Source organism: Brienomyrus brachyistius, chromosome 5 (assembly GCF_023856365.1).
Source record: "Brienomyrus brachyistius isolate T26 chromosome 5, BBRACH_0.4, whole genome shotgun sequence".
NCBI lineage: Eukaryota > Metazoa > Chordata > Actinopteri > Osteoglossiformes > Mormyridae > Brienomyrus > Brienomyrus brachyistius.
In genome coordinates, this window is record NC_064537.1 from 4,737,568 (window position 1) to 4,754,101 (window position 16,534).

The following is a 16,534-nucleotide window of genomic DNA, read 5'->3' on the forward strand; positions in this document are numbered from 1 at the left end:
TTCGCTCTGTGCTACTCATTCTTCCAACAAACTTCCTTTGTATCCAGAATCTGAACGACATGCAACTAGAACAGAAAAGTTTTGGGGAAATTCACCCATTAAACCCAACGGATCTGAATGTCAGCAAATGCCACGTTTGTTCCCAACTGGCTTCAGCCATCGGATGTGTTCACTGCGCTGACACACAGCATCACAGCTTACGTTTCTGTTTTCCCATGAACCTTTGGTGCTATTAAAAAAAAGAGCAGAACAGATGGCAGAGAAACTCAATCGGAAACGAGTAAAACTGTTGGCTGCGCAGCGAGAGGCACGCACCAGGAAACCCGCACGACAGTGAGACAATCAGAAATACAGACATTACTCCCTGCAAGTTTCCTGCACCATTAAACTGACAAACATATTTAATCACCCCCCTTTTATTGGGTCAATCTGCTTCACATTTCAGCGAATCCCTGCTGTCACCTTCAACATTCTTCACTGAGAACATCTTCTCAGACAGTGTTTAATACATTATCATAATCTTTAAAGGCTGCAGGAAGAATACATAATATCTAAAACACAGAAATTAGTATTAGCATATTAGCACACAAAGTATTTTACCGAACGACCCTACTCGAGGTAAGAGGTTGGAAGATGGGGGGGGATGGAGGGAAAGATGTATTACATAAATTATTACAGATTATATGAGCAAATCCCAGCCCAGTGGAGACTGATTAAGAAGTTGGGTCCGTTGGCGATCAATGCCCCAAAATGCGGGTCAGAACTGTGGGCGTGGTTTTACTTTTTAACCAACTACATTTCAGCTCTCATCCTACAGACAATGACTTTTAACGATGTAGCCGGCCCTTGGACAACGGGACACAAACACGGACACCGAGAAAGCTGGGGCGTGTCCGGGAACCGCTAGCGTAGACGCTACACAGGTGAATGTCGGTAAAAACCTCCGTTAAGAGACCTAGACAAATGACCCCCCCACCACAGCCACCGAGCTGCAGATAAAAGGATTCAGCTTTCGGGGCTCAAAGCACAAACGAGCAGCTCCGACGTAGAAGCAGCGTTAATGCCATGGCAACGGGAGAGGCCAAATGGATCCGATCGCATGAGGGAGGGGAGGCTAACGGCGGTGACGTGCCGGCAGGGTAAGTGTGAAATAAGGACCCTCGCCCACATATCAATAAAAACGACTCCAAACAGCACAGGCCGCGTCCCCACCGAGGTGCAGATGGAGATCGGCAGAAGTTCGCTGACCCCAATTACGGACGGCGCCGCGCCCCAGCTGAGGTCCGGCTCGGCCGCACATGGCAGCACGCATGCTAGGGGGACCGCGAGTCCGTCCGGGGGGTGGGCCTAGCCCGCCCCCAGCCTCAGCAGATTGATTCGGCTCACTGCCCAGTCTAGGGTGCCTGGCTGTAAGGTGAACATTTCCATTAAAAGAAATTATTTTCTAAAAGCTTGCACGACGACTGAATGAAGGATGAGGGAGACTCTAAAACAACGGAATAAGAGCCACATTTTGTCACAGGTTCAGTGACTGGAATGTATTTCAGCTAAGACACAAACATGAGGTGTTTCTATGGCCACTGAAGGGCTGAGATTGGGCTGGAGGATTATGGGTAGAACAGACAAAGCTGGTCCAGACTTAAGCATACCGCTGTCCCTACGGCAATGTGCCCTTACTTTACTCCACCAAGGTGGAGGTTCAGCTTCTTGACAAATATTATGTGATTTACCCAGAGATTACGGCCCCCCTACCCCAAACCCCGATGCTCAGGGACTGGGCTCTTTCTGTGGCGTGTCTGCCTTGTGTAACGAAAAGTGTGCCGGCTCACCTGTGGCTACGAAACACGTTGAGCAGGATGATGAGGGAGGCCAGGAAGTATAATGCCACATAGGGACCCCCGAAGAGTCTGGACAGCCCCCGGGTCCAGTGTTCCCAGCGGGCCACCTGCGGGAGACAGCAGCCAGGGTCAGAGCTTGGGGGGCCGGGGCCTGGAGACCATAGCATAGTTAGTCCCAATACTGCTACTGAACCACATCTGGCCATCAGACTCATTCTCCACCTTCAGGAAATCAAGATCCATCTATTGCAGGAACACCTCTACTAGCCCAATAACGCTCCATGCTTCGATAATGATGCATTAGTGATTTGAATAATTGTCTCATTAGGCTCTTGCTTTATTGTAAGTTGTGTAGCTGCTGCTTCCATACTGCTCACACATGTACCTGGGCGTTCACTGGAAGCTCAGCTACACTGAAGCCTAGTCAATTCCCCGACTGCTACATGCTGCTAATGTGCCAACTGTCTCACTACGTCGATTTGGGCAAAAGTGTCCCCTAAATGTAAATGTTACAGACGACTCGCACAGCTCCATAAGTCTCACAGTAAAGTAACGGTGACTATTTACCTCTAAACCGGTAGTGGGGGGGTTAGGTGGACCGGTTTGGCCTCATTCTCTTTCGAAAACTGAATTAAAGGACAGTCACCTCATTTCAGTGACAGCTTCTGCCTTCATCAATAGCTCATCCCACCCCAACGGCCAGTAAGCCTCTCCAGTGAGCAGCTGCCCTTGTCTGCTGTTTGTAAGCCCTAAACAAGGCCTGTAATTTGTACATTCAGAAATGTATAACCCCTTATTTTTTTATTTATTTATCTTGCTCAATCACATTCCTTATTGATGGGTCTGGGAATGACTTTCTCTTCTCCCGTTAGCAGGCAATTAGTCTTCTGCTTATTAATGCGATTATGCAGATGAGGTCCATTGAGTAAATGCACAACCTGCTGAGTGCCTGCCAGCTGCGGTCAGATCAGCTTTGTGTTATAAACAGTGCATCCCGTATACACAGCCAGACGGGGGGGGGCGGGGGGGGCTTAAAAAAGGGGCGGGCAGAGGTCCAGCAGGCCCAGCTGGGCAAACACAGGCCTGTCAGCAGCATATCGGCCTGGAGGCTGTCATCACTGCAACGCCGCGGTCTGCGGCTGGGCCGTCTTCACACCCCCGTCTCGAGTCGTCAGCGTGGGGCACGGGAGCCGGGATAAACAACGGGAGCGACGCACTCGCACTCACGCGAAGCCAGACGAGGTGGCCACCCTGGCACGCGAGTGGGCGTGGCCAGGCACGCTAACGCGGCCAGCTAGCGCACCCGGACAGGCATGAGAGTGGGCGTGGCCAGACACGCTAACGCGGCCAGCTAGCGCGCCCGGACAGGCATGAGAGTGGGCGTGGCCAGACACGCTAACACGGCCAGCTAGCGCGCCCGGACAGGCATGCGAGTGGGCGTGGCCAGACACGCTAACGCGGCCAGCTAGCGCGCCCGGACAGGCATGCGAGCCCACCTAGGATACCCACGTGTGGCCAGGCACCGCAGAGGGTAAACAGCCCACATATTATTTGGCATAGGATGGACAGAACCAGACATGGACTCACGAGGCAGGTCGAGTCACATGCCCAGCAATTAGGCCAAAGACAGCAGCTAAATGCAAAAACTCAGCGGAGCACGACTACCTGAAACACAAACAAAACGCACGAGGCTTTCATATTACATTCTATTAGCGGGCGACATTGTAGATGGGGTTGGGGGTGGGGGGGGGGGGGTGGGCAGTCTGAACCACCACTGAGAAAGAAATGACAGACTGCTGTGTATTTCAGAGGCTAGAGGCTGAATCTCCATAAAGCTTCTGGGAAAAGGCTTCACTCGTCGTGATGCAAATCGGCAAGATAAACCTGCTTCTGGTGGAGGACGGAGACCATTGCGGAGGAAATGTGTGGCCCTCCGACTCACAGCCAGAATCAAATAATAATATATATATTATATGTGTGTGTGTGTGTTTCTTTCTCTGGGTAGTGAGTGTAAATTTACACAGAACACACACAATTTAACATTTCTGCAAATGATCAGTAACACAAGAACGATAATTAGAATTTCCCCTATTCCCCACAGCCTTACTGGTATCTCGTTGGATGACCAGAACAGCTCCGCTTCCTCTCCTCATGGGCACCCCAGCCACTCTATGGATTTTTAAAAAAATTCACTGCCAGTTCACCTCATAAATTAACTGAATTAGTTGAATAATTGTATTAGGCACTGACCAGCCAACCAAGCCGGTGTCAGCAAACAGATAGGTACTGTCTGGGGACAATTACAGCAGATGCTGCAGTGACCTTCGGAAAGGATCTGAAATGGATAAACTAACAACCGCAATATAACACTGCGGTATTTAGTATCATAGTAGCAAAATGAAATGTTGTTAAAAGTCATTTTCTTTGACTGCCTGAGTCTTTCGCACGGCACTGTGTGGATGCGTTTGTGTATTACACTCACTGGCCACTTTATTAGGTACACCTTGGTAGTACCGAATTATACTTCAGAGCTGCCTTAAAACGTTGTGGCATAGATTCAACAAGGTGCTTGAAACATTCCTCAGAGACTTTGGTCCATGTTGGCATGAAAACATCATGAGGTTGCTGCGGATTTGTTGGCTGCACATCTCCGTTGACTGTGGAGGCCATCTGAGGACGATGAACTCATCGTCATGTTCAAGGAACCAGTCTGAGATATGAGCTTTGTAACCATCCTGCTGGAAGTAGCCATTAGAAACTGGGTACACTGTGGTCATAAAGGAATGGAATGGATGTGGTCAGCAGCAGTACCCAGGTGGGCTGTGGCATCTGCACAACGATCAACTGGCACTAAAGGGCCCAGAATGTGCCAAGAAAATATCCCCCCACACCATGATATCAGGCCCGGCTGAAGTGAGGATACAAGGCAGGATGCATCCACGCTTTCATGTTGTTTAAGAAGAAAACTGAAGACCAGGCAATGTTTTACCAATCCTCCACTGTCCAGCTCTGCAGCAGGGGGACAAAAATGTAAATAAGCTTGGCACATGCCGCATGCATGACCACGATCACATGATCATGCAATAGCGTGTGAGACTCTGGGGCTTTTCACCAGCAGGACTGAGACTACTGACTGGTACACTGTGCCCCCCCCCCCCACCCCACCCCGTCAGCATCCCATCAGAGAGGATCTTCGGGGAAGCTCAACAGTACCGGGAATCTTTTCTGCTGCCCTTAAAAGTTAAAGCTTACTTTCCCCATTAAAACACTTCCAGGCAAAAAAAAAAACAACCTATTCACCTGATATTTCTGGCTAAAAATAAACAATATATGCATAATACATAAACAAACAGAAGACAAAGCATAACTTGTGCACTGCTGAGTCTCTAAATTTAACCGACTAAGTTTAAAAATCCCAGTCAGCAGAGCGATGTCACTGCTGGGTCCCTAAGCAGGACCCAGAAGGCCCAGGGACCGACTGTCCCGCTGCCCTGATAAAAGCTTCTGCTAAAAGAAAAATGTAGAAGCACAGCAGGTGGGGAGATCTCAGCTTTTCGGGATGGAACTATTAAGGCTCAGCTCATTCCCGGACGCGTTCAAATGAACGCCTCTCCCAGCACACGGGGTCACCTCCCTGTCACCTCTGTACTGCCCATTAATGGCCAAAAATGTGACTGTTATAAAGTCTTCTTTGAATGTTAGAGATGGAAACATGGATGGATTTGGCTTGCAGGCAGTCCAGTCCACAGAGGAGTGACTCATGAGCAGTTAATTGGAGCCTGCGTGTGTGTGTGTGTGTGACGTTTGATTCACTCTCTGTGAAGTCTTTCTGTATCTCTGTGCATGACTGCGTGATGATTCTAAGTCCTAGTATCTCACATCTTACTGTCCATCATGTGCCTCTGTGGAACAAAGTTGAATGTGATCACGGCAAGGGTGCCAAACTGTGTGTGTGTGTGTGTGTGTGTGTGTGTGTGTGTGTGTGTGTATATGTGTATGCTACTCTGCCCATGCGTCAGGCCCGGTGCAAACGCATGCAGGGGTGTCTGCAGCACGTCGCATGGCCTTTGCATTCACAAATCACTCGCTTCCTGTTTCCGTCATGGCCCTGCCTCCAGTCCAGGAAGTCACGCCTGCAAACATGTGCCTCTCTCACATATCGAAAAAAAATCCAATCAGATTCCAGGTCCCAGGCCGATTCTCTCCCTGAGTTCTACTTCAGAAGACATCACAGAAGATTGATCTCCAATAGCTGTCATTTTTGGTTCTTTTTCATCTGACCATTATCAGAATTTCCCCCAAAGAGCTTTACTTACACAGCAGTTACCCATCATTCCAGTCTCAATACCTACTTATTCACCACAGGCTGTAAAGAGCTGAAGTTACGATGGCCAAGATGGCAGCGTCTTTGTTAGATAGAGGGGCTGGATTCCGGAACCGGGGACCCCAGGGACACCGGAACCGGGCCGATCTTACCTAACGTACTTCCAGGAGCATGGAACAAAGTCTGCTGTTAAGGCATAGGCTCCGTGTTTTTTTAGCATGTGAAAAGGGTATTTGACAGACCTCCAAATAAGCAATTGAAAATAGAGGCAGTTGGTGTCCAAGGTGGAAACCCTGCATAGCAAACAGGCTCTTCAAACTTCACGGGCACAATGTCCAGCAGGGTCACTGATCAGAGGAGTATCACAAGGTCATGTGTGTATTTATTTATTTAAAAGGGTCAAGATCATACAACATGGGGTCATCAAATTGTGGAAACCAGAGATGAGACAGAAGAAGAAAGGGGGGAGAACAACATTACTAAAATCAACTCAAAAAACCTCCCCAGACTGGGGGGGGGGGGGGGGGGGGAATGTGTGGCCAGTGGGCACAAAATATTTTGCTTTAACCATCAGTAAAGCTGAATACAAAGAAAAGAAAAGAGGGAAGAAGAGAAAAAGTAGTGAAGTAGGTGCTTCATAGGTAAATATAGCAATGAGATATTCAATGTAAAGGTGCCAAATGAACAATTACAGGGTGACCACAAGGTTCTGTACTGGGACCACTGCTCATTTTCATCTCTACATGTTTCACAAACCGGTTCAATCCACAGATGGTACTATTAGGTGTAACCCACAGCAGACTCTGGTACCAAGAGGAACTAATGAACATTACAGAGTGGGCAGACATTTGGCAGTTGAGATCTTCACGTAATATTAACCGATCTTGAGTGATATTTTAGGCGATATTTTAGACATTTTACATAGCTGCCTCCCCAGCGTTTGCATCACAGCACCGTGATGACACAGAAAATAAGCAAACTAGATACTTGGACATATTTGTAACCATGCAGAATTGAAGGATGTCGTGCTGGAAGAAGACAGCAGATCGGTGAGCGCTCACTACGAAAAAGGATGTTGCAGATTTCTTTGTGATCTGCCGGGAACGACGGAGATGGTTCCTGGTCCCCAGAGGCAGTTGTATGAGGACTGGCAAGAATCTCTAGACCTGCTGACTAATTTACTACAGAATCACAGTTTCAAAAACACTATTGCACAGAAAGAAAACAGGAATCTGAGCTGAAACTGCCCTGCGCAGGTTCTCGAAACGCTGGCTGACTAAGGCGAGTCACCGGGTGTGCTACACTGCCCGGTCCTACAGTCACCCGGGTACGAGGCTCACTCTGCTTGGCCGGCCAGACCATGTGACATGATGGCAGATGGATGTTGACAAAAGCATTGGGTGATGTGGCAGCGCCCCAGGTGGGGCATCAGGGTCCGGGTGCGAGAGGAATCAAACTCTGCTTTATAAAACGAATCGGAATATGAACCAGAGAAACTGAACGAATGAGCTCACCGCTAAAGTTCAGCCAACCCTGTGGGACAGCCCCCCATGAGTCACTACCTCCCAGACCAGTCCAGTAACTTCACCACGCTCTCCTCCAGCGGTACCCACACTTCCCCCTTGCTGACATCCCATAGTGTCTCCTTCTGCTACCTCCCGGGTTCCAAAAGCCCACAGCCCCTTCAGACCCCACCTGGCAGCGTCGTTTTTCCTAAAGCGTTTGCATTCTTTACATTGAGACCAATAGGGTTATACTGGACACTGGCTACCAATCAATGCAGAGAGCAAATAAAACATCCATACAGACACACGCACACAAATTCTCATACTCAAACACATTCACTCTCACACACTCACTCAATCTGTCTCTCTCTCTCACTCACACACACACACCCACACAGTAAAACTGAAGTCTTCCCCTTATGAAACAAAAATACATGGCAATATATTGGAAAATATAATTCAATATATTAAATAATATGTTTCCAGCCGCTCGGCGCCACATTTCACACAGACCTCACAAAAAAAGCCCCCCACCAGGATAAGTGAGGAACATTTTATATGTTTTTTTTTCCATAGAAAATATTGCACAGGAATCTGTTCCAATTCAGTGAAATTTTAACAGGAAAAAATACATATAATTCTATAAAACACTGAATAACAGAATAAGACTTTGAAATCCTTTTAATGGAAAATACTGCAGGTAAAAATAAAAATATGTACGTCTCCCTTCTGCTTTTTTTCTGCCAATATAAAGATAAAACACAGCTCAGAACTACACGAATAGATAGCGTTTTACAGAGGAGCCAGTGGCGAGTACTTTCAGCCTATCAGAGTACAGAATCCAATAACAGGTTTCAAAAGGAAAGAAAAAGGAAATTCTACATGTATTTTAAAAAGCCCATAATGGAGAGAAGCCATTTCAGGAAAGCGGCTGCTTCTCAGCGAGGACACATGAGACCACTTACGTGAGCGATTACAGCTACCCTGACATTTCGGGACGATCTGATTACATCACATTTCTGGGCACACCTGGTAAGTGGGAGACATCCGAGGAGAAGCTCGAGGTCCAAACGAGGAACGAGCAGGACCTTCTGCCAGCTGCGGTCTGACAAACTCATGGATATAAGCAGCACATTATTCTGTGTCATATGACAAAAAACATCAAACTTAGTTTTCATTTCAGATTTAGTGAATAATCTGCAGAATTTGTGTCAGCGTGTGTCCGGCAAACCAAGCCCCACACACATTAACGGACACTAAAACACAAATGTTAATACTCTACGGCTGCCACTAATAGCTATTTCTCTATCGATTGATCTATAAACTCTTTTACAGATTAGCTGTTTAATCTAAATGATTAATTTTACTCCATGTAACAACTTACAAACTGTAAAACTGTATGTTATTGCTGGGCTTTAGATAACGGACACCAGCTTTTTGGCACTATAAGGACGTTACCCAAACCCACAATTCGATAAGCAGAACAGTAAAATACTTAAAATATTAATGCGAGGTTATACCATAATGTCCAAAAGTTATTCATCTGTATGAATGCGGCGTTTCCTCAAGCTTATTAAATTTGGTTAATGGAGCACTTTGGGGAAATATAGTTTTCATTTTTATTTCAATTCACATATTACGTTTGTTTATTTAGCAACTGTTTTTGATTTAGTTTCAGTTTACGATAACAACACCGGTCACAACAAGCCCAACACACACCAACACACACACACACACACACCGGCACCGTCAGTCAACGCAGAATAAGTCCAGATTTTAGCCTAAACATTTTCTCAAACACTTATTCAAGAAAAATTACAAACAATTATGACAATTATAAACAAAAGAGGTAATTTCATTAAAGTAATTCTGAAAACGATGCATGGATTTAAAATATTGATGTTGAGGCATTTTCAGCTTAGACGTCATCGATTACGTCGCCTGTTCGCGGCAGCTCTAACACTCACTCAATTTCTATGACACAGCTTCAGTTTCGGGAAGCATCTAGTTACCTGGACTCTCTCTCATTCTAATCGGACGACCCACCGTGTTCACGCCCATCACTGAAACCTCGGTTAGTGAAACATCGGAGTTGGACACATAAAAATGAAACGACAACCACTTCACCCAAACAAGATGCACAACTCTAAATTCTGCTCACACGTAGATTTCTGAACATGAGTTTGCTCAATTCGAACATCAGTGGAATACTGCCTCTTTCACTGAGTCATACGAGAGCAGAGGGAGGACAGCACCGGGTTTTGATGCTGGCCTGTGCGTAGATACAGGGAGAGCAGATATGCCACAAATGTTTGCCAGTGGGAACACAGCAGCGTCCTTCCCCCTTAAGCCTCCCTACTGTCTATTTTTCAGGGACAGCTGTGAGCTCACGGCCATCCAGAGAAGCAAATGCAACAAACTTTAGTAGACAGAAACAAAAAAAAACGTTCTATGCTAACCAGATGATTGAGGTCGAGATATTAGATTTAGTGGTAAACTACAATAAATGTTCAAACTACTAGTTATAAAAGTTGGTCCTGATAACGATTACATACCAATTTTTTTTTTGGCAAAATATATTTTATTCTAAAGTAAATAAGCACTTGATTACCGCTCCGTAACCTACGTTATGAGTGAAACCATTTCTTGTTCACTGAGTTCCAGGGAGTGACGAAGGTGGTGAAGGGGTTTTACCAGTTAGATACAGAGAAGCCAGACCTGATATGGTCACAGGGGACAATTTCAGCCAGGACATCAGGATACGACCCCTGCTGCTTCGAAAGATGCCGAGGGATCTTTCATGACCTGAGCGTCAGAACCTCGGTTTTATGTCTCATCCGAAGAACAGTGTTCCTGTCACTGCACTGGGGCATTGGGATCCACACAGACCACAGGATGGGCTCCCCTGCTGGCCACAGTGTCCCTGTCACTGCACTGGGGCACTGGGGCATTGGGATCCACACAGACCACAGGATGGGCTCCCCTACTGGCCACACTAACACCTCGTCCAGCAGCAGCCCAGCTTCCCTAGCTCGTCTCTAGCCAGGCCCAAACCTGCTTAACTTCAGATGGATTAGCTAGTCTGAACTGCAGTTGGTGTGGCTGCAACATCACTCTTATTCTGTACTGCCAGTCACTAACTGGTGCCCATCAGTAACTTTACCTCAGTGTCTCTCTTGCTAGTCCTGGGGGACCCCAGACATGGTAGCAGAGGCGGCAAGGGCCCCACTGCAAAATGTGCCAAGGGAACCACCGCTAGAAAATTTTACAGAGAGTCCCTTGGATAACAGATGATCACGCAAAATTCGAAACAATTCACCAATGACCAGTCCCTCTCCAGGTGGGCAGATCTCACCAAGGGGGCCCCCAGCTCTCTCTGCTCCCCCTGCTGTGACACCCGTCCTCCACTCCTGCCCAGACACTCCACATTTTGGCCCCCTTCCCGCTCCCAGCTAACTGAGAACTGGGAGGGAACAAAAATGGACTATCTGGGGTCCTGAGAAACATTGCTTCACCGGGTCTGATTATGGTAAAGCAGGCTGTGATGGACAGTACAAACCATAACTAGAATCTGTTCACCCAGGGTGAACGGGGAGGTAGGGAAATCGTGGCATGTCTGGGACATCCAGCTCCCATCCCCCCCCTCGCCAGTCCGGGCATCGCCAGAATGGAGCCTTCTGGTCCGCAGACATCGGAAAACACCCAGTGAACCTCAGGGATGGCAGCTGGACGAGCGAGGCACTGTGCAGTGGCGCAGGTGCTCTTCCCATCACCACGACGACGCCATTTCCAGTCAGTGGCTCCGGAGGAATTAAAGAAACTTAAAAGGGAAAAAAAACCTGAACTTTCACAGAACTAAAAATGAAAAATCACCCTCAGAACATGAAGCTGAATCAGTAGCTAAAGAGCTCCTTTCTGTACTTAGGCTGATTCATACAACAATCAAAGAGGAAACAAAGGCAATCAGGCAGAGAGGAATGATCAGGATTATCCTTCCAGGCCATATAGATCCATCTTTCATCATTTAGCAGTTACTCTCAGCCTCGGAATCTCACTCCTGGCAAATCTGATTATGAGGGTTGATTTTTCTTATTTTCGGGTCTATTTCTGTGAGAATAAGGTCCGGGGGGGGGGGGGGGGGGGGGGGTTGCCATTCTGGACGTTAAAGTTTCACTTTACTCCTTTCATCTCACTTTTGACATTAACCCCACACCAGGCTGGAGACCCAGGTCACTGCTGGGGGCTCTGAGATGTTTTCAGCCCCCCTGCAAGCTAAAACAATGAATTCTGTGCTGATTTAACGGGACGACTCTTCTTGTTCTCTGCCATCTTTAACCAAGAACTGCCACAGGGTTCCGTTCACCGGGACAGACAAATCGGATCTTCAGTGTTTCTATGGTGTCAACAGCACTGAGGTAGGAAGCACTTGGAGGCCATAGAGGGAACCAGAGAGGAACACCTGCCCTGGTAAAGCCTGCAGAGATATCACATGGGTACACACACACACACACACACACACACACACACACACATACACACACACACACACACACACACACACACACACAGAAGCAGACAAAGGCACAGAAAAACAGACAGAGAGAGACACAAACACACACAGACAGAAACACACAGACACACAGACAAAGACGAACAGAGAGAGAGACACAGACAGACACAGACAGACAGACACACGGAACCAGCCTAATCAGGACCTCGCTGTAGTGGATTAGAGTTAAATCTCTGCCACCTGGGGACGGCAGCATCTTCTGAACCACCGAGCCTGCAGAGCAATTACACAGAAAGCATTAACTCCACCGCGGCCAGCTGAGCCCCTCGCAGGCCCCCCAGGGTGATCAAACAGCTCCCTGCAGGGTCTGGCCCACCTGCTGGTCAGCCTCACCTGGCGGAACCTCTGAACTCGGCTTTGGTTACCGAAACCACAGCTGACTCTGCACGGAATAAGCTCATATTACCTGGAGTTTCCTTCTGCCAACATACAGCTTACAAAAACAGCAGCCAGGAGTCCCTACAGGTGGGGACCCAAGAGCAGGGTCAGATGGCATCCAAGGAGCGACTGGGGTGAGGTGCCTTGCTCAAGGACCCAACGGCTAGATCATTTTGTCAGCAACAGGATTTGAACCCACAACCTCCTGATCATGGATTAAGAGTCGTGACCCCACAGAGCAACTTACACCCCTATCAATAGGATTTGTGTAACAAGTATTAACTCGTTTAAACTACCTTTGTTATAGCAACTTAATAATCAGGGATGGACACAACTGGTACGCAAGTACACATTCACCTTTAAAAACGATACATGCGGCAATTGATTGTGGTAACAGTGCAAATGCGTACAAAATACAATGCATATTAATCTTTATATGCTAACTGATTCATTTGCCGTATACAAGTTAAAATGCAAGGAATTTTCTTGTCATAGAAGCGCAAATGCACATGTTTATAGTTCTCACTCCCTGTCAATAATCCTACACTGACACCATCAACTCTTCATTACCAACTTGCAGCTTTAATATCAAAGCCCCGCGTGACGCCAGGCGGGACACTGGGCAGGGTCAGTAGCACATCTCTCTCGTACTGCACGTGGAACCCAGCGCCAGTCTCTGGTTACGCAACAACGTGTCGCTCTGTAGCACAAGGAGGCTGCTTGTTTTACAGTTAGTCATGGGTAATGGATCGGTGTCTTTCTGTAGTGCATTTAGCCTCCAACCCTCAGGGGGCGCCGTCTTGTGACTTTATTGAAGATAAGCAAGAGTTACATGGAAGATGGGGCAGTGGTGATGGGGGGCCAGGGGGCTGTATTTTTCATATCACTTCATAATGACCCCCAAAGAGAGGCAACGGGAGAACGGCACCACCTGCAATTTGTTTCTCTAGATGCGCAATGACTTCAAGTATACCAGACCAGCAACATATGGGCAGTGCCGGCAAGGGCTGCCCCCTAGTGGGAAATTCTGGCAGAGCGCTCACTGCAATTAAACAGACTCGCTGGAGATCCTGAGTCCCACTGGAATGAAGACAGGAAATGGCAAAACAAACGTTTAACGGAAGAGCATATGGGACTCCGGAGACCCAGATGGATAACAGTGCGAAGGACGAACAGAAAGTGAGAGAACATTAAACTAGTTGATGCTGTTTTATCTACCTCTGAGGCAAGTTATCGGCTCACGGTTTAGGGAGGAGAGGAATGGTGGAGGAGAGAGCGATCGCACATAGCAGTGCGTTTCCCCGATAAGCAAAGGCCATCGTCCCATCACCGTAAACCTGCTGTAAGGCCCGAATGGCATCACTTATCTGGCCTTTGGGGACACGCCGTTCACCACAAATAATGTGAAACCCGCAGGGGTTACCAAGGTAAACAGAAAAATCGACAGAAAGACGACACAAACACTGACACACAGACGTTACCGCCTCACAAGTTCGATTCTGAGAGGCTCACGAGAGCGAAAGTACGAAGTGTACGACTAAACAGGGCAAGCCTGGGGTCAGAGGGGGTCACCAGATACGAGGAGGGGTCGTGATCTGCAACCCTCTGCAACATCCACGGCTAAGAATATCACACGTCGTCCTTAATTAAAGGCAAACCCCCCTGTGATCTGTTTTTCTGGAACAGGTAACGCTGAGAAAGGACCTTGAGTGTTTTAAAGGTCAGACCATCGCGAGACGGTACACACTGCTGCGAGTCGCCCTCCGTGGGAACACACCGTCCTCCGGATACGCAGAGAGAGAAAATCACGCCGTTTACTCACTGCTGACGTAACAGCGCCATGACGCCCCTGCTGAGGGACACGCCGAACAGGGGACAGCACAATCATCCACTGGACGTCCAGCCCCATTCAGCTGAAGATGAGAAAACTGACTGATTGACAGATATAAACGCTAAAAACAACAATGATGACCCACACTCATGGGGTGACGGGTAACTCCAAGGATGATACGTCAAGTCAAACTCTAAAGAACTTCAGTGGCTTTCTCTCAGCTCTAGGTACGCCAGATCTGTCACAACTTTGCGGGCAAAAATCAGGTAGCAGAAAGTACCTTTGCTTGGTAGTTGGCACAGCCTCCAAAGGTGAGATGTCATTGGTCAGGAGCGTTGAGGACCATCAGGGTTACAGAATGCTATTGGTCAGGGCCTTTGAGGACCATCAGGGTTACAGAATGCTATTGGTCAAGGCCTTTGAAGATCGTTAGGGTTAGAGCAGGACATGCAAGGACTGTTAGTGTTACAAGGAGCAACTCCAGGGCTCACGGAGCAGAGCCGGCTAGAGTGGTGCTTGAAAACGGGTCCTTGCCATTCACAGCACCAGCCGAGCTCTCCTCGAAAATACTTCTGATAAAAGTAACTAAAAGCCACACCTCGCAGGAAGCATGCGGGCTTCGGACCATGCACTTCTGCTGCACGAGTATCACGTACTAAGGACAGGGAGAAGCATCGTTAGCCGAGACTGAGGGGTGCAATAAGAGCAGGCCTCAGCTGCTTGTTTTCGCTCAGGGACGCTGTCTGTTGTAAAATGGGAGCTTAGCTGGGGGGCAGGGGGGGGGGGGACAACCTACCCCCCCCCACCCCAGCAGTTGCTTTGATGTAGATAGACAGTCTGAGGTCTGGAGCATGAATTTGATGATCTATGCAAGTATGATGCATTGGCACTAAGGAGTAGCACTGCTTAGGGAAGACAGCGCCACCCACAGGGAAGCACATGAACTGTTGGGCCTCCTACCACTAAACAGGCCTGCATTCCCCCACACCCAGGCCTGCCGTGTGATGCATGTGATGCGTGTTCCTCACCCTGCAGACAGGAACGCCACAAATGAGCAGCGCGTACGCGTCGACGAGCCGTCGCTCGCACGTCCGGAGCTCCCCAAACGGGCCCAGGCACCCCCCACCCCTCCTCCAGGATACCATGCCACTCACCACATTCCAGAACAGAGGGTTGAAAATGATGAGGAGGACTGCACCCCAGAACCGGCTGTCTGAGAGGTCCACGAGTTGGAGCACGTGTAGCATTGCTGAGATGTCAATCTGAGAGAGAGAGAGGGGCACATTTACAATATATTACATATATATCCTATGTGACACACAACTGAGAAAACAGGATCAGCCAGTCCCTGGAGTTCTCATGGTTAAGGGCCTTACTCAGGGGCCAAAGGGTGACATGTGACAAGTATGTAGAGAGAGAGAGAGAGAGAGAGCAAATACGCAGAAGTGCAGAGGGCAACACAGCGGACAAAAGAAATGCCGTTCCATAACCTTCAGCTTCGAACCTGCAACCTTTCTGTCCATTTCCCCCCTGTAACGCCACCTAGTGTTAACTTCAGGCTGCTGGCTGCCCTACGCTCTCAGTCTGAGTGCTAAAACACCAAGATAATTACTCGGCCCCAACACCGCGAACCTCGCCAAAGGGACAGGGGCTACGCCGCTCATTTCTGCATTTTAGCTTCCCATCGCATTTTCAAACCGCTGCTGTTTCATGGTGGTTACATAACAGATCGCAGTGACGCATCCACACCTACAACACAGCTCAGAATCAAGGCTTGCTTTCAAAGTCTCACAGCCTGGACACTGTTTATAAAGTGCCAGAGTGGGTCCAAGTGTGTACATGGCTCTGGGGGGACAGGAGAGGTCATTAGCAAACAAAACCTGCAGGGAAATTGTAAATCCCTCATATATAACTGCAGTCTTCGTTTTCTCAAGTGTCTTGTTTTGAGCTACACTTGACTAACCAACAACTTGAGCAGTTCCCAGTCTCAGCCTCACTAGGTAACCCTTTAGTCTGCATTACCTGTCCACACGACGTGCGAGATGCCAGCTGCAAACAGACTGGCTACCCTTTCATTACTGTTGCCAT

General features: G+C 48.2%; 1 protein-coding gene across 3 annotated transcripts in view; it reads right to left on the reverse strand.

Annotated features, from left to right (window-relative positions):
- Positions 1-16,534, reverse strand: part of pemt (phosphatidylethanolamine N-methyltransferase) — a 46,285-nt gene that overhangs the window by 21,742 nt on the left and 8,009 nt on the right. For all 3 annotated transcript variants that reach the window (XM_049015260.1, XM_049015259.1, XM_049015258.1), the window contains 2 exons: positions 15,601-15,708; positions 1,830-1,945 (listed from right to left, as the gene is read on the reverse strand). In XM_049015260.1, the coding sequence (XP_048871217.1) occupies positions 1,830-1,945; positions 15,601-15,693 (209 nt within the window). In that variant the 5' untranslated portion in view covers positions 15,694-15,708. The remainder of the gene's footprint in view (positions 1-1,829; positions 1,946-15,600; positions 15,709-16,534) is intronic.